The following is an 18,308-nucleotide window of genomic DNA, read 5'->3' as shown; positions in this document are numbered from 1 at the left end:
GGAGGGGGAGGAGGATGGAGGGAAGAGGGAGAGGAGAGAGAGGGAGGGAGGGAGGTGGAGGAAGGGGGTAGAGGGAGAACAGAAAGGGTGAGAAGGGGAGGGGAGGGGAGGGTGAAGAATGGAAAGGGGAGGGGGATGGGAAGTGGGGTGAGGTGGGTTGTGGGGAGAGGTGAGGGGGACCAGGAGTGAGGGGGATGGAGGGAGGAGGGACGGAGGGGCAGCACTGTACCTGGACTCCTCCTGCGCGGCATCAAGGGGCCCGTAAGTACATAAGGAGGGTGACTGAATGAGCGAAGGGCTTGCCTTGTGTGCTGGCTGCAGCCCGCTGGGGTGGCGGGTCACTTCAAGAGGACAGAGGAGGACTTTGAGGCTGAGCCACCCCAGCCCCCTCCCCTCACCTCACTGGAGCTTCGAACAAAGGGGGCAGCCAGGGAAGATGGGCTGCCAGCCCGCCAGCCCGCCAGCCACAGAGAAGGGGCGCAGGTGACAGCCGCCCTGGCAACCGTTGCCCTGGCAACCGTTGGCAGCTGGGGGACGACGTCACTGCCAGGCTCCGACCCAGCACGGCGCAGGCCGGCTCACTTGTCCCATGCCCAAGCCCCCCGACTCGGACGCTGGCCAGGCCAGGAGCCGGCAGCAGAAGGGCGGGGTCTAGACGAGCCCTGGGGGACACCTGCTTGTGAAGTTCGTCAACATTGGCTTTAAGACCAAATCTTTTTGGAACCCAGTGGCGGCTACCCTGGGATCAAAAATGCCTATTGAGGGCCGGCCCCGTGGCCGAGTGGTTAAGTTGGCACGCTCTGCTTTGATGTCCCGGGGTTTCCCTGGTTCGGATCCTGGGCATGGACATGGCACCGCTCATCAGGCCACACTGAGGCAGCATCCCACATGCCACAACTAGAAGGACCCACAACTAAAAATATACAGCTATGTACTGGGAGGCTTTGGGGAGAAGAATGAAAAATAGAAGATTGGCAACAGATGTTAGCTCAAGAGCCAATCTTTAAAAAAAAAAAAAAAACCTATTGACGGTGCCAGCCTGGTGGTCTAGTGGTTAAGTTCGTGCTCTCTGCTTTGCCATCTGGGTCAGCAGATTCAGATCCCAGGTGTGGTCCTAGCACCAGCTTGTCAAGCCACGCTGTGGTGGCATCCCACATGAAATAGAGGAAGATGGGCACAGATGTTAGCTCACGGACAATCTTCCTCACACACACACACAAAAGTCCCACTGAGTCAAAAGGAAAAGAACATCGGGGCTGCAGGGTGGCCTCCTCCCATGTGCCAGACAGGGCACAGAAGAAAACCAAAAGTGGGTGCCTCCAGCGAGGCTTTGGGCCCCAGACCAGCAGCAGATCAGCAGACAGGATGGGGCTGCTCAGGGGGCTAAGGGTCTCAGCCAATCAGCTATGAGCACTTTCCCAGAGCCAGTGGGGAGCCCCCTTGGCGATCACCTTCCAAGGGGCTGGAGGGGCTTTAGGGCGGCTTCTGGCAGAGCCCGTGGGAAAGGCAGGAGGGGCTGGGGCTGTGGGGCGGTGGGCCGAGCGCCCCTCTACTCCGCCCGCCGCCGCCGATGGCCCAGAGCCAGGAGTGGCTTTGGTCAGGAGGCAGCTATTGTCTTGCGCTGCCGCCCAGAGCTGTGTCCCATTCAGGGCCTATTTTTGGCCCCCAGAGGAAGAGGAAAAGAAAGCAAAGAAAGGAGTTGCTGTTCTCCGTGGAACCTTCGCCTGGAAAGGATTCTGGGGCCTGCTGGGCCGGAGAAGCCAGTCCCTCTCGGACCAAAAGATCCCGGCTTAAAAGGAGCTGGCAGGGGGCTGTGGCTCGGGGACGCCGGTGCAGGGGTGGATGGGGACCCCCGGCCTCTTACACACACTTGGCGCCCACTAACTGCAGCGGCACAGGGAGAAACAGGCATAGCGTCCCGGGCCCCACCCACCCTGGCTAAGCACCTGGAATAATACAAATGCTGACAGCAGCTCGCAGCTTATTGCTGCCCAGCGCCAGGTCTCTGCCCAGGAGACTGACCCCCTCACAGGACACTCCTGACCAGAGCGCAGGTGGACAAAAGTGAGGAGGCTCATCTCACACGTCACGTAACGGAGGCTCAGGGAGCAGCCTAACGGCCAACGTCTCAAGCTAGTGCCCCACCCTCCGTCCACCGTATGCCCTCCTCATTCACCTGCTCCAGCACACTAGCCCTCTTTCTATCCTCAGTGAGGGGGACACGCAGGTCCCCGCAGCTGGCAGCACAGGCACAGGGCCAGGCCCCCCCGACCCCTGCGCTCCCATCCTGCCTGCACAGCAGCTACTGCAGCTACCAACTCTGGCTGCCCAAACCCGGGAGTGGGGGCGGGGGCAGAGGCGGGATTCCTGGGTGTGCTGGCGCCTGCTGCCGGGTCTCCATGGGACGGCACTGGCTGTCTTCCCCACCACAGCTCACAGCTGGCCATGGTGCTGGTAGCAATGGTGATGATGGGGTGCCGCTCCAGGCCCAGCTCCCCATTCCCCAATCCAGGCACCGGGACCTGGGCATGCTGGGCTCCCAGCCGAGGAGCTGGAGAAGAAACCCTGTCCACCTGGTCCAGGGCTGCACCCAGGCGGCAGAGCCCCAAGAGGGTGCGGCAGGCACGGTGCCGGGCACAGCATGAGCACAGCTTTGAGGAAACCGCACGAGGATTCCTTCCGGCCCTGCCCACCACCCATGGCTCTCGCAAGGAAATGTCACATACAGGTACGTGGGAGGGGGAACACCCCTACCAGGGCGAGGGAGAGGGAGGGGCAGCATCGGCTCCCTGAGGATTCAGGAGGTGGGTGTCCCCCTTCCCGACTCCCCCTCAGCCCCGCCTGCCTCATGACAGTCCCGTTTCCCTGGAGCCCTGGAGCCCTCTGTGCCCCCGTCTGGCTCACGGTGGAGGCTCTCAGGAGCCGCTGGAGAGGCGATAGACGGCACTCATGGTGGAAGTTCAGCCCTGGTGACAGACGAGGCGGGGGAGAGGGTTCCTGGGTGGAGGCGCCACCTGCCCACAAAGATCGCCTGATGCTCCTAGAATAACTGATGTCCTGTCTAGGGACTTAATGATGGGAGAATGGGAGAATTGGGTGCCTCTCCCCCACAGGGCCAGAAAAGCCGCGAAGAACCCCCCATGATGCCCAAGTTCCCTCTACAACTTCCCTGCCAAACTTACACACCCGCAAGACAGGGAACTCACTACCTCTGCTGGGAACACCATCTGTGGTGCCGTGGGCAAAGGTCCAGGCCCGGAGGCAGGAGACTACCTCTGACTGGCCAGGAGACCTTGAACCTTCTTCCTCATCTGTGAAATGTGGATTAAGATTCAAATCTCCAAGAGCAACAGCACCCAAGCCTGAATGGGGGTCTTTGTGGGCAGTGAAGCTGTCCACACGAGGGGTGGGAGTTGGGTAATGAGTCACCAAAGGGGTTGACACATGCCCGGATGGTGACACAGCCAGAGGACCAGTGGGCAGGGGGCACCAAGCCAAGCATGAGTCAGCTGCCCCAGCCAGCCCCTGGGGTTCACCCCTCACATTTGTCCCCATCAAGGCAGGTTGGTCTGGGCAGTTGTCGCTCTGCCACGGGGTCAGAGACCCAGGGTGCTAGCCACAGAGCCACACCCTGAGGGCCAGGGTCAGCCACGGACCCAGAAGGAGTCAGCCTCCCAGGGGCCAAGGGAACTCAACCTGGGAGAGAAGTGACCAGACAGTGCTGTCCCAGGACACCAGCTCAGCTCAAACTCAGGCCTCCCCTGCAGGCCTAGGACCGTGGCCAAGCCAGGCAGGCCTTGGGTCCCAGGGAGCAGGAGGGACCCCCAGACTTGGAGAACTCCTCAGGCCAGCCGATCAAGAGCCCACTAGATGGGAATGTCCACGGGGGTGGCTCCCTGGGGCCTGGGGCCCTTCCCAGAGACATTACTCAGGACGGGCGTAATGCTTGGGGATAAATTCACTGCTTCTCCCTAAGTGAAGGGCCTGGTGGGGGCCCGGAACAATGGCAATGACAACGTCACTTACAGTGTGCCAGGCACTATACTCAGCACTTAAGATTTCGTGGCTCACCTAACCCTCTCAAGGTACCATTACCATCCTCATCTGAAAGATGAGGAAACCAAGGCACAGAGAGGCCAATATACCTGTCCAAGTTCACACAGCTGATGGAGCCAGGACAGAACCAGGCAGCCCCAGAGCCACCCACCTTGTGTTGCTTCTCCCCGAGGGACCGCCGAGCTGGGCAGTGGAGGGACCAAGGTCCAGGACAGCTGGGGAGGGGGGCCTCCTGCCGTGGGCCCCTACACTGTGTGGCTGTCTCCGTTAATCCCCACAGCGTCTCATTTAAATATTAGAGACTTGGGTATCTTCACCCCCATTTTACAGCCTAAATAATGAGGCTTAGAGACACATGGTGGCTTGCTCAAGGTTGCCTTTCAAGGATTTGTACCAAGTTCTAACTCACCCACCGCATGATCCTGCAGACAAAGCCTTCAACCGAGATGTAAGGAAGACCCCGCAAAGCCCCACCTTGTGCCAAGCACCCACTTTGCAGCCATTGCTTGCCCCAGATTCCAGCAACAACCCTGTCAGGGGTGGTATTGTCATCCTTGTGTATAGGTAAGGACACTGAGGTCCAGGAAGGTTGCCCCTGAAGCCCTCCCCTTTCCCACGTGGGCCTAGAGGGCCAGGGCCAGGGCCCTGTGAGGTGGTGGAGGCGGCGCCATCTCTCCTTGGTGCTTGCTTTGGAGTTTAAGTGGCCCAGAGCTGCTCTGGAGCCATTAGCGGCAGAACCACCAGGCTTCCAGGAGCTCGGAGCTGGGCCGGCTCCCGACAACGAGGCCCCTGCCCCCAGGCCATCTCCCTCTAATGCAGAGGCCTGTCCACTGGTGCCTGGAAGCTCTGCCAGCTCTGCCAGGGCTCAGCTTTCATCTCTGCCTGCCTGGAACTGCCTAGCTCACCGTCAACGGCCTGAGCCAGAGCCGGCGCCAGCCCAGGAGCTCGGTGCCCACAGCACCGGCCTCCCCGCCAAAGCACAAGTCAGCCAGAGGTGGGCAGTGGGTCCTGCCAGTGCCCAGGTGCCTCCAGCTCCCCTGGGGGTAGGGGGATGAGGCAGGAAGTAGTCCCCCAAGTTATTACAAGTTATCCCTGGACCTTCGTGCACCCATCTGCTCAATGGGGAGGTCATGACAAGGCTAACATTTGTACGGACCAGGCAGTGTTCTTAACGCTTTCCTATGTTAACCCCTTCATCCTCACAATGGCTCCCTGACATAGACGCTGTCATTATTCACTTTTTACAAAGGAGGAAAGTGAGGCAGACGCCCACGCTCACACTACCAGAGAGGAGCAAGGCCAGGATTCTCCCCAGGCAAGTGGCCCCGCCATCTCTGCGGTCCTGCCGCCCCAGAGGAGTGTGGGCTTGGCAGCACAGGGGTGGGCTCAAGACGAGGGCACGTGCCCTCCAGCACCCAGCACGGAGCCTGCCTGGCCAGGGAGCCCCTCCCACTGAGGGGACAGGAGGCCATGGTGGATGAGAGTGCAGACTCTGAGCCCCAGAGACAAGCAGTTACTCACAGGTGAGCCCCCTGCGCTCAGTGTCCTCAGCGTCCCCGTCTCTGCAGTGGGCTCCATGGGAGCCTTGGGAACAGAGGCGTGTGCAAGGCGCTGGCCAGGGCCCCACGGAGTCTGGGGGCCAGGAAGGTCCGGGATGGTTCCAGCCCAGGCCCAGCCACTGGGGGACCAGGGAGAGTTTAGGGCTTGAGGGTCCTGGGGAGGTGTCTCAGCCCACCTGTGCCAGGGCAGGCTGGCACTGGGCAGGGGTCAGAAACTGTGCCCAAGCTCCTCCCCCAGCCGTGGGCCCTCTCCCCGCCAGCTCAGGCCTCACCCCGGAATCCACAGGGCTCCCCAAGGGCCTCCAGGAACTCCAGATGGGGCGTGAGGACCAGACTGGTGGAGGGCAAGGTGTCAGCCTGGGGAGGCTGAGGCCGGCCACCCCCACCCACCCCGTTTGAGAGGCCCCTTTGTGCCAGCCCTGCCCCGCCCCCACATGCCATCTGCCTGGTCCCCGGGGTCCTGGTCCCTCCGGCTGCTGGGTTTGCTCACGTGATGCCCCATCTGCTGTGAGTCAGAAGGCGGGGTCCACAGGGCCGTCCCCCGGAGGGAGTCGAGGGTGCCAAGCCCTGCCCAGGCTCTGGTTCAGGAGGAGGCGGTGGCGGCAGTGGGTTTTGGGGCTAGGTTGCCACATTTGCCCCATCCTCCACCAGCTCTGCCCCTGACTCTTCACCCTGCCATGGAGAAGCCCACCTGCATCCCTAAGGGGCACAGCCCCCAGCCCCACCACCCTCCACCCACACGCTGCTCTTGCTGAGGATGAAGTGCCGTGGGGCCCAGCTCAGCTGGCGCAGAGTCCAGGTGGCCCCCTTCATGGCTGTCCGCCTCCCTCCCCCTCCTTTGTCATGCCAGGCCCTGCTAGGAAGGCCGTCCCCACAACACAGACTCTGCCACAGCTCTGCTCCCTCTTTCACCTGCCATCCCCTGGGCTCGGCGGCCACCTCCCCTTCTGTCCCCACAGCCATGGAGCTGCCCTCCAGGCACGAGCTTGAGCCCCATAGCCAGGGCCTGGGGCAGCCCAGCCAGCCCCGCATCACCAGCCCTGCCCTCTCCATCCTGCTGGGGTGGCAGTCTAGGCACTCAGCCCACACCCGGCACCCCCTGGCCTGGCTGCGGGCTGCAGCGCTGCCCGAGTCCTCCCACCATCCCTTGCTCTGCAGAGCAGGTTGGGACCTGCCAGCCTGGCACTCCAGACCCCATGAAATGCCCACACCTGGTCTCCAGTGCCATCGCCTGCCCAATACCCCCGGCTCTCAGCATTCCCCAGCCTCTTCCCAGGCAGTTTCCTCTGCGAAATGCCCCCCACCCAGTCCTCATGCACGTGCTGCACACCCCTCCCCACACCCCACAGGTCCCCAAGCCCAGCCGGAGCGCCCCTGCAGCGCCTTCCGGGTCCCCCCAGGACAGAAAGCCCTCTCGCCCTCTGCTGGCAAGTTTATCTCACTCTTCAGCCTCAGACCCTAACCGTCTTGTTTGTTTGTGTCCTTGACAAGATGGGGGTATCCCAGCCAGGCTGACTGGCACCTGCCCCGTGGCCCAGGGTGCCGAGACCAGCAACAACCGCGCACACTGCCCGGTACAGCCTCCCCCCATGGGCCTCGCCTGGGGTGGTGTCCTCCACGACCCAGCCCTCTTGGAGCCCGGCCCCAGGACCACGGCAGCCAGGGCAGCCCTTGGGTCCACACACGCCCACTAAGCAGCTGGGGCCACTGAAGCTCAGAGAGAGGCCAGGCAAGGCGGCCACAGGGCTGCTACGACAGAGCTTGGTCTGCACCTCAGCCCCCTGGAGTCCCTGCAGCAAAGAGGGGTCAGGTGTGGCCCCAAGAGCTAGTCCTCCCTCTAGACGTGGGCAAGGAAGACCCCACAGACCCCTGGCCTGGGCTCTGGGGAGCCAGCTCAGCAGCCCGAGGCGCTCACTGACTGGAGACTCCTTCCAAGGAACCAATCCTCTGCCCTCGGGGTACTGCGGCGAGGGGGCTGGGGACTTGGCTCTGGGTCTGCCCCACCCATGTGCTCTAAGACCCCTTATCTGCCTCATTCACAGCCGTGTCCCCCAGCCCTTGGACAGTACCAGCACACAGTAGGTGCTCAACAAGTGTTTATATGAATAACTTCCTTGGCCCTCTGGAGTCACAAAGGCTGTTCCTCCCCACCCCACCCACCCCAGGGCAGAGCTGCTCCAGGCAGAGGGCGGGGGGTGGGGAGAAGCGGGGTCCTACCTCACCTCCTGCCCCCCAACTCTCCTCAGTAAAGTGAGCACCAGTCCTTCCCATGGGGCCGTGGGAGACCCCAACTCGGCGCCATAGGAAGGAGGCTCGTTGGGGAGGTGGGGAAGTGGGAAGTGGGGAGGGCAGCAACCAGCAGTCCCCAGATGGAACAGGGCGGCTGCTGCGGAGGCCCCAGCGGGAAGGTCCTATCAGCGCCCAGCAGATGGGGGCCCTGAGGTCTGCTGGTTATCGGGCAGGGGGCTCTCCAGCCCTCAGCCTCTGCTTCCACATGTGGCAGCCCCTGGTTCCCAGCACATTCTCTCACCCCAGGTCCCCCATGTGCAGACCCCATGGCCAGGACCATCTCCTCCCAGAGGTGGCCTGTGTGATGGATGAAGAGCCAGACACCCCTGGCTCCCTCAGGGGCGTGGACCCAGCCCCAGGGCAGCTGTAGGCAAAGCTACATTCAAGAGCCCCCTGCAGCAGCCTCCCCTCCCCGAGGCTGGACCCTCGTTCTCCATCCCAGGCTGTTATGTGACCTTGGGGAAGCTACCTACCTCTCAGAGCCTCGGCTCTCCCATCTGCACAGTGGGAGCAGGAGCAAACAGTTATCTCAGAGCCAGGAGAGCAGACCCCAGCTTGCTGGGCCCACTCACTATACCACCCTGAGCCTCAGTTCCCCCGGCTAACAAATGACTACTGGCTCTGGGAGGTTCCATCCTCTCGGCCCTGTCCCCTTCCCAGGCAACTCCCGGTCCATCCACCCCCAACTCTAGAGACCCCGCACGGCACTGCTCATGTGGGCTAGCTCCCGTGAGATACCAAGACAGTCAATTCCCCTTCCACCGCCACCTCTACCCACTGCTGCCACACACGCCCCACCCTCCTCCCTCCTGCTGTCGCACCCCTGATCTGGTACCTGGGGCCGGGAGGAAGGTCCTGCGTGGGGCCAGGCAGCTGAACCGCCCTTCAAGATCCACCTCCGAGGCTCAGCCTGCCAACCGTGGGCCCGCCGCCGAGCGAGCTGGTGAGTGTGGGAGGCTCCCAGCCCAGTCCTGCGGCAGGGCAAGGCGGGCAGCCAGCGCAAACTGGGGCGGGGAGGAGGCGCCAGGGCGTGCTTGGTGGGGAGACGCCCCCTCCTACCCCAGCTGGGCTCCTCCCTCCTCCCTAGCTCGGCTGGGGATGACTGGACCATACGCGAGTCACGGACTTCTCAGAGGGAGGCTGGGAGGGGCCAGCGCTGAGGGAGTTGAGGTGGTCACCCCGGGGGATGCCCATGACTCAGCACTGGGCAAGAGGGCACTTCAGTCTCGCCCCCACCCAGGCAGACAGGTGCCAGGCTTCCCGGACCGACGCCGGTCAGGGACAACTCTGCCTCCTCGCCCTCCATCTGTCGCTTTCCCAGGGCTCTTCTCCCCAAAGTTCCCACAGAGAGGCCAGGGTTGCTATGGCAACAGGCCTCTCTGATGCTGCCCCCACTCCCAGGCGACAACTGCCCCTTCCTGAAGGAGAGTCCAGCCTCCTTGGCAGCAGAGAGGAGCCGGCGCTGACCGGCAGAGCGGAAGGCGCTCCGGGGAGGGGGGTGTCAAGTAGCCTGGCGTGCAGCCAGCCAGGCCACGCACCACTGGCCGCTTGACCTTGAGCCCTCCCTGAGCCTCATTTAGCCGTCCCGGCAAAGGGGCTCATCTTGACGTTCCTCACGCACGCACAGTTTGAACACTCCGAGACCCCAGGGACTTGTGGAAACAGACTCCCTTAGTCCGTCTGCTGGGCCAAAGGGGAAACAGAGGCCCCGGTGAGGAACCATTTTTCTGGTGGCTCCGAAAGCTCAGAGAGAGAAATCTGGAAATAGGCCGACACCCTCATGCCCTTTCTGGCTGCTGGCCTCTGTCAGCAGCTCCCCCACTACTAAGGTTCGGGGCCTCTCTGGGGTCAGGAAGCTTCAGATGGCCCATGGCCCACCCTGCAGAGGGGCCACTCCCTGTCTTTCTTCACCCCTGTGACATGAATAAATGAGTCCCAAGTCACAGGTGCTGTCAGGATTTCACAACGTAATGAGGGTAAGTGATGACACCAACAATGATAACAGTAATAATAATAATGACTACGTTTACTGGCCATTTACTACATTCCAGGCTCTTCCCTCGCGCCATCAGCATAGTGCCACGGGACAGTGGTGAGGAAGAAAACATGTCACTCAGACCAGGGCCTGGCCCTCGATGTGCCCTCAATAAATATTCACTGTGAATGGTGAAGAAGGGAAAGCACAGGGCAGGGAAATGAAGCCCAGAGAAGGGAATTAACTCGCCCAAAGTCACACAGCTAACAAGTGGTGGAGTCGGGATGAAGCCCAGGCAGTCTGGCCCCGCACTGGCTCCCCTAACCACTCTCAACTCCAGTCCCCCCGGACCCCTGGAGTATGGGCCTGGACGCAGAGGATGCTCGGGGCGCTGTAGGTCCCTTCTCTCTCACAGGGATTTGCATCCTGAAAGACAGGGCCTGTAAAACTCGCCACATGCAACAGGAATGGAAGCTCTCTGGGTAGCTTGGGAGGCAGAGGTTCCTGGAGGGGAAGCACACCCCTCAGCTGCCGGCATAAATCAAGTTGCAGGGAGAGGAAGGCAATGAAGCCGCTAGGTGCAGTGCAGGCAGACCCCGGGCCAGGGCTTCCAGAAGGAAGCCTCACTGTCCAGGCTGTGGCTGATGCCCGCAGCAGACGGGCACCATGGGCATTTGACCCACGTCTGCCCCGCTGCTCCCTCCCAGGGCCACAGTGGGCACTCCCTCACTGTCAGGGCAGGAAGGGCCGGCCCACACTGGGGGGCCAGGAAACGAGGGAGTGGAAGTGAGTTATCCAGCAAAGGATGGAGAGTCCCTCACATGCCGTGAACCGAGGCAAGTAGCCACCTCGAAGCCTCAGTTTCCCAAAGCTCTGTCCTTCAGGGCCGGGCCGGCTGGTAGCTGGGGCAGCCTCGGCTGTTCCCGGGGTCCTGGCCAGCAGGGGAGCAGTCCCCCCCCACACACACAGCCCACAGAGGGTGCTGGCCAGCAGGACACAGATGGAGAGTTGGAGGTGTCACTCTGCAGACGGCAGGGGCCCGCCGAGCTGGACACCCGCGAGGGACAAGAAGCCTGGAGCCAGCTGCCACCCTGACCACATAGGAAAGGCCTATGGGGCGGCCCAGCCAGGGCAGGAGTTGGCTTGCCAAGCTCTGCCTGCCCTCTCACCATTGGGCTTCTCAGAGACCTACTCTGGTCTGGACACCATGCCAGGCTCCGGGGCCGGCATGGGGAGACGAGCCTGGCTCACACTGGGTGATTCCAGAGAGTCAATTATCAGCACCACAGAGCTCCAGAGGGCTCTGGGAGTCAAGGGAGAGAAACCAAATAAATTATTATTTATCACAATACTACCTGTCATTAGCACTAATAACAGGACTGATGACAGCCGCTCTGTCTGGAGGCTTCACCGTGGAAGACACTCTACTTTACGTGGATCATTCTCGTCTCATCCTCCCAACCCTGGGGGCTGGGTCCCCCTGGTATGTCAGAGACACGGAGTAACTCAGCCAAGGCTGCACAGCTGGTCTGGGGCTAGGCTCCCAGATATGTGTAGGCTCCAACCAGGCACCTCTTAGGTGTCAGGCCCTGGCCAGGGTCTTCATATGTATCATCTCCTTGGGCTTTCATGACAGTCTCTGTCCCCACTTCACAGAGAGGGAGCGAGGCACAGAGAGGGCAAGGGGCTGTCCACGCCTTTCAGCCACAGAGCCAGGGTGGAGCCTTGCTCCAGAGCCCTGAATGGGTCTTGAAGGAGGGGTTTTGATAAACAGAGACCAGTGGGAAGGCCACTTGGGTAGAGGGAACAGCATCAACAGAGGCGGCGAGTTGGGACACAGGAGCAGTTCCCCGGAAGAAGCGGGATCTAATTAGGGGAGTAGGGGCAGATTCCGGAAGGTTCCGAAAGCATGGCGTTTGCTTTTGATGGAGTTTCCTCAAAGGCCTGGTAAGCCAGGGAAGGGGTTTGGGAGGAAGGGGTGTGGTCAGCCTTCAAAATGCCTTCCCCAGACCTATGGCATGACCCGAGGACTTAGAAATCCAGCATCCCAGGTGTGCCCACACCTGCTGCATGAGAATATGCATTTGAACCAGATGCCCAAGTGATTGCAGCACTTGTTAAAGCAGCCGAAACCCTGGGCTAGACTCCGGGGGCTTGTCCCAGCAACCGCGGAGGGCGATGGGCGGAGGAGGGGAGGGGAGGCCAGGTCCAGCGAGGGCACTGGAGGGGACCACAGAGCGGGGGCTGGGGAGGAGAGTGTGGTCCAAGAAACCAGAAGGGCTAGGACCCGACCCCTCATGTGAGAGGGGAGAAGTCGTCAGAAACTGCCTTCACGCGTGGGGGACACGGGTGGGAGGCAGATCTGAGGGGCAGGGAAGAGGCTGCCCTGGGGTACAGTGGAATGGGGGTGCCCCTGCGACATGTGAGGGAGCTTCCAGCAGGCAGCTGGAAACACATTGCTAGGGCTCGGGTGTGAAAGGCAAGGGTCCCCCAGGCCTACAGAAGGTCATGAGCATTACTGGCTGGTGACAGTGGCCAGGCGTGGCGGGCAGTGCAGAAAGGCTTCGTGTTACGGGATGGGCGAGAGTGGGCAATGCTGCCACCAAGAGGTTGGGAGCTCCAACTCGTGGCTTGGGCCAGCTGGCCTCTACTCTGGGCTCTGCCAGCTGGTGACTCAGGCAGCATCTCCAGCCGTCTACCTCGCCTGTCACGTGGGGACAATAACAGCACCACCACCATAACAGATGAGGCCACATACGTAAATCTCCCAGCCCAGGCGCGAATGAGCACCCGGATGTGTTTGCAACAGCTTTATTGTTCGGAGCAGGCAGCAAAGGAGACAGCGATGAGGTCGCCAGGGAGGTGGGAAAAGATCTGCAAGGATGTGGACCCCAGGACAGGGATACGAGGCCAGAGACCCATGGTGCCCACTGTGAATAGGCCTGGGCGGGTGGGAGGACACTCTGGGGCTTGTTCCTGCAGCCCCGCCCTTCTCCCTCTCGGCCCTCCAGCCAGGGCGGGGTGAGCCAGCCTCGCAAACACTGAAGGGCTGTGCCCACCGACAGGAAGGGCCACAGGTAACCGCTGCCTGCTTGGAGGTGGGTTTTTAGTGGACAAGAGCAGTTCAAGCCCAGGCTTCTCCCCTTGCAAGCTGAGTGGCCTTGTCAATCACTGAGCACCATGCCTGGCACACAGTAGGCGCTCAATAAATGTTAGCCAACGTCATCATGATCATCATAAAGTCAACACAGATCCCAGTGGCCCAGCACTCCTCAGCCTGCAAAGCCCTTTCACGTCCAGTATCCCCTCTACAAGACAGTGGCGGTGGTTCTCCTTTAGCAGAAGTGGAAACTGAGGCTCAGAGAAGCCTTCTCAAAGCCTCACAGCACGACAGCGGCAGAGTCAGGACTCAAACCCAGGTCCTGGGACCCAGACCACGGGCTTTGCAGCCAACGCTCCAGCTACCTCCCTGCTCATTCCCGTGGGAAAGCCTCCTGGCCACAGGCGCGGGGGCAGCCGCAGCCCCATGATAAGGCCACCTCCCGTCACACTCGCCCCAGGGCCCGGCAGGGATGGTGTTGTCCATGTGACTCAGCCGCCCTCACAAAGGCAGCTGTGTGCCTGCACAGGGCCTGCCCTCCCCCAGAACCACTCAGGCCCCAGCTGCAGACGGAGCAGGGAGCCTGACGTCCCCAGGACACGGGGAGAGCGAGCAGCACCGCCGGCCGGTCAAACAGGACAAGTCCAATGGAGATTCGAGCCCAGGCCTGGTGCGAGCAGTTGGGGCCAGCTCCAAGGATGCAGAAAAGGCCAGGCAAACAGGAGGGCGGACCGCCGGGTCCAGCCTGTTCTCTGAGACCTTATTTGGAGCTCCAAGACAGACTCAACACAGCTGGTTCCCTTGGGGGTGGAGCCCAGGCAGCTGCCCCACCCTCTACCTGCATCAGGTTTCAAACGCACTGGGGCTTATGGTCAGGGGAAAGACTCCCCCGGATGCCACCCGGATCTCGTGTCCACACCTGTCCCCAGCACTGACCTCTCTTCAATCCTTCCCCCAAAGGTTTCAGACTCAGTGCACCCCTATGGTGCACTGACTATGTGCCCCATGACTTGCATTTTCTCCCACAGCCTTGCCAAGGACGCTTTGCCCCTTTTGCTACAGGAGGGGACTGAGGCTCAGAGAGGGAGGGGGCCAGCCCAAGGTCACAGAGGATCCGAGCCAGGATCTGACTTCAAGGCCCGTTTCCTCCCCTAGTACCCCCTTCCTGGTTCTAGTAGCATCTTGACCACATGCCAACAAGAAGTGGCCTTGGGCCCAGACAGGCAGGCAGACAGACATCCCCCTCGCCATGGTCACCCTGTTCCTGTCCTGCCAGGAGGAGACCACTATAGAATGCAGGTCCTTAGACACAGTTCAGGCTGGCTGAGCCTCCGAGGGCCACCCTTGCTGACTCCGTAAGGCGGGCATGCCTGGGTGCCCAGCTACCCAAGACAGAAGGTTGGTAGGGCAGCCACCCCCACTTCTAGGCATGACGGAACGTCTGACCTCAGCCCAGCCCCCAAGTGCACTTGGCAGGAGGGCTGGATCCAGCCAGAACAGGCCCAGAAGGTCGTCTGGCCATACTCCTGCCTCCCAGTTTCCTGAAACCCCTGAACCCAGGGCAAGGATGGGCCCCCCAAAGATGGGCCACGGCCCTCTCTCCACCCTATCTCACGCCAGCCAGCTTGGGCCACTCTGACCGTGGAAAGCAGGTGAGGGCCAGGCTCCGGAGGCCCAGGTTCCCCAGGTGAGGCCCCAGCCCCTGTAAACTTCAGGGCCCCCCTTTGCAGCTCAGGGGTTGGCGCTGGGTGGGCTGGGTCATGCCTTCCCACTTGGTCTCTGGAGCCAGAAGTGCAGCCCCTCCTAGGGGTGTGACAGCTGGGGAGACAGCTCTTCCCAGGGGACCCTGGCCACCCTGCTCAGGCCTGGGGGAGACCCAGTGATGGGGGGCTCCAAACTGCCCCTCGCCCCACCTGGACCCCTGCCAGCATTGCCCATAGTCCCTCCAACAGCACACATGGGACCCGGCAGCAAATGGGCCCAGATCTCAGCTTTCTGTGCCTCCGTAGCCACAGGTTAAAGTGGGAACACCCAGCCCATCTCGAAGGCAGAACAATGACAGGTGCGGTCACTGTCTTAGGCTCTCTTTTAAACACAAAGTCCCCCAATGAGGAGAGCAGCAGAGGCTTCTAAGCCCTCCCTAGGAGCCTCCTTTCTGAACACGAGGGCCCAGCCAGGCCATCCCAGCTGCTGCTGAGGTCACCACAGTTATGCCTCTTCTGTCAGCTGCTCCCTGGGCCCTGGCCTGTGAGGTTTGGGTGGCAGCTGCTCAGACACCCAGGTGCCTCTGGTCGGCTGGTAACGCATCGTACCTCCCAAGCCAAGGGGGGCAAATGAGGTCCAGAGAGGTCTAGTGACTACCCACAAGACAGTGCAGCAACGAGCAAAGACGTCAGGACATGCTTCATCTTGAGAGTGGCAATGTGCCATCTCACTGGCTACCCTAGGGTCCCCAGGGCCCAGGACCTCGACTTTGACCCCCTGGGTGCCCCACCCCTACACCCACACCCAGCCCCTTGGTGTCCAGCACAAAACTGTGTTAAGGTGTTGACTGCAGGACACCCACCTGGAGAGTCACAAAGAGGGTGCCTCGGTCTCCACACCTGGAAACCCCGCACTTCTCTTTTGGTAAAACAAAGAGCTGGAGTTGGACCTTCTCTGTGGGAAGCCCACAGAGCACCCAGCCTCTGCCCAGGAGTCCCCCCGCCGCCAACACCGCACAGAAGCACTGCCTTCTGAAGGTGCCTCTGCCCCCCAGCTGGGGGTCCCCAGGGTCTCCCCCTAGGGGCTAGGTACAGATGGCTCAGCAGGCGGAACACAGCAACGACAACAGCCAACCATTAGCAGGGGTGGCCTCATTAACAAAGGGAATGTGGGCGGCCTGTTTGGCTGTCCACATGCCCCAGGGCACCGAGGGGTGGGGGCAGAGCGGGCCGGGCACCAGGCCCCCCACCCCAGCCGCCCACCTCTGCCTGGGACGGGGCTGCCACTCCAGTCTGTCCTCAGCCCCCGGCCCCTGCCTGCCTCCCTCACGGTCCCAGCGGGAAAGAGCAGAGCAGGAAGGCCTGTGGGCAGCACTGGCCAGGCTGGGCCTTTTCCTCCATGATGGCTCCTCCAACCTGGAGTGTCCTCGGCCACCGTTTATGAGGCTCATCACAGAGGCCCAGAGGTGGAGAGCAGCCGGTCAAGGAGCAATTTGACCTTCACCTCCTGCTTCTCGAAGCCAAGGTGGGGAGGCCTGCACTGCCAGGTGAAGGGGCTGGGGAGAGGCAGGGTGACCCCGTGCTGGCCAGATGGGGCGGGCCCTGTCCCCTCCGCTGGCTCACAGGGAGAGGCTGCCTTTCTCTTCCTTGTCAAAAGTCAAACAGCCGGGGCCAACCTGCTGGCAAACCGGTTTCCGTGGCCTCCCAGGAGGAAACACCCTCCAGCATGAGGAGCAGCTGGGGCACGGGGCCGCCTCCTGCTCCCCATCCAAGCGAGCACCGGGGTCCACCGTCTCACCCTGGCCCTCCACCTCTGCAGCCTCCTCACCTGAGCACGGAGCGCACCCCCCACCCTGCCTGCTTCCCTGTGCCTGGACGACCAGCGCTGAGCATGCCCAGCCCACACCCGGAGCAGCAAGGGGTAACCCGGGCCAGCCAGGGCCTCCAGAGCTGCCCAGAACCCTGGGCAGGCCGAGGGCCAGGCCTCATATGTGCCCCTCTTGAACTAGATCTTGGGGTGGCTGAGACCAAGGGGGCCCGGCTGGGAGCCACACCCCACTGACCTTTCCTGCCCCGTTCCCCACCCCAAACAGCAGCTTCTTACCTCCAGGTCCAGGCAGGCCGCTGGCCCGGCTCTGCCGAGGCCGCCTCCTCCCCTCCCACCACCTCCCAGGGCTCCCAGGCTCCAGGCTGAGCTTGTCTGGGCAGGTGGCCCCAGGTGAGGCTCCGCCTGCCCGTCTCGCCCCATTTCCGGCTGGCCCACACCTGCTGCTGCCACCTTCCTCTCTCGTTCCTGGTTTCCCTGCGGGGGCTGACCAGCCCCTCGGGTGCTGAGCTCCCCCACCCCTCGTGTCAGCTCTCCGTGGGCTTTCGGCACCTCTGCCCAGGGACACACGGACTGCTGGCCCCCTGAGACGCCTGGGAGAGCCTGGGGGAGTTCCTGAATGTCTCTGAGACCCAGTGGCCCCCCTTCGGGCTGTTGGGGGTGCTGCCCCCCATATGTAATTACCGAGTCTGCAGGCTCCCTCCTGCTGCCTCCTGAGATCAGCCCCACCTGAATGCTGGGCCCACGCTCACCTGCCTGCAATTAAAACAAGCCACGGCCAGCAGCTGGCTGGAGGCAGGAGGCCAGGGTGGTATGCGGGAGGATGGGGAATGGGGCACACAGTCACTACTCTCAGGACGTCCAGCCCCCTGCAGGACACAAAGTGGGAACTGACACTGACACAGGGTCGGGCAGGGGTGGGAGATGGGAGATGGGAGGGATTTGAGGCAGCTGCTCCAGTATCCCCGGGGCGTGGAGGGCAGTGGTCCAGGCAGGCTCTGCTCCATCTGAGAGGCCCCATAGAGGCCCAGGGTACCCCCGCCTCACTTCCTCCTGGACCACTGGCCTCCCAACCCTGTCCACCCGGCCCCTGATCCAGCCTTCAGGGCTCACCTGAGACCAGCAGTTCTCACACCCAGGCACCCACGCCCCCAGCTGGCTTCTGATCCCCACCCCCACTCCCAATGTCCCCATTATTGAGAACCGAGCCACCACTCCTTCCAAGAAGCACCTAGGCAGTCATTGATTCACTGGACAAAGTCTGGATCACGTACCGCCGTGGGCCGGCCTGGGCGAGGCACTGAGTGTGCACAATGCACCCTGGGAGCCTGCTGCAGCTCTCCCCCGCATGCGTCCCCCACAGCCCCCCTGGGTTCCCCCTCACCTGGGACCCATCCCTCGGTGTCAGGATCATTTCTTCCTCGGAAGTGTGCCCTGCCAGATCACCAAACCCAGGCCCCAGCACAGGGCCTGGTGCAGAGAAATTCCAGGGAGCAACAGGTGAGGGAGGAAATGTGGGCAGATAGAATGGACGAGGGAAGGACGGACAGGTGGAGGGACTCAGCCAGGCATGTAGCAAGAATTTATGGAGAGTCTGCTGCGTGTCAGGCGCTGGTCTAGCACCTGGGGACACAGCAGTAAACAAAATGCAAAACCCTCTGCCCTCTTAGAGCTGGAGGGAGACAGATAATGAATATGAAATAAATATGAAATATGTCCAGTGGCAAGAACTACGGGATGAAATAAAGCAAGGTAGGGGGAAGAGAGTGATGGAGGATGGTTTATTCTCTCTGAGAAGGTG

General features: G+C 61.9%; 1 protein-coding gene across 4 annotated transcripts in view; it reads right to left on the bottom strand.

The window, feature by feature from the left end:
- ADGRG1 (adhesion G protein-coupled receptor G1) overlaps positions 1-17,917 on the bottom strand; it is a 39,708-nt gene extending 21,791 nt beyond the window's left edge. Inside the window, exon 1 of one of the 4 annotated variants that reach the window (XM_046681674.1) lies at positions 17,892-17,917. In XM_046681674.1, coding sequence (XP_046537630.1) covers positions 17,892-17,902 — 11 coding nt within the window. In that variant the 5' untranslated portion in view covers positions 17,903-17,917. Of the gene's footprint in view, positions 1-8,377; positions 8,649-8,739; positions 9,204-16,786; positions 16,877-17,891 lie in introns of those variants that run through there. The other 3 variants (XM_046681676.1, XM_046681675.1, XM_046681677.1) reach the window with 3 other exon arrangements.
- Between the last annotated feature and the right edge of the window lie 391 nt (positions 17,918-18,308).

The sequence above is a fragment of the Equus quagga genome, chromosome 13 (genome assembly GCF_021613505.1).
Source record: "Equus quagga isolate Etosha38 chromosome 13, UCLA_HA_Equagga_1.0, whole genome shotgun sequence".
NCBI lineage: Eukaryota > Metazoa > Chordata > Mammalia > Perissodactyla > Equidae > Equus > Equus quagga.
The sequence above is the reverse complement of the archived record's forward strand: the minus strand, read 5'-3'. Positions and strand labels throughout refer to the sequence as shown.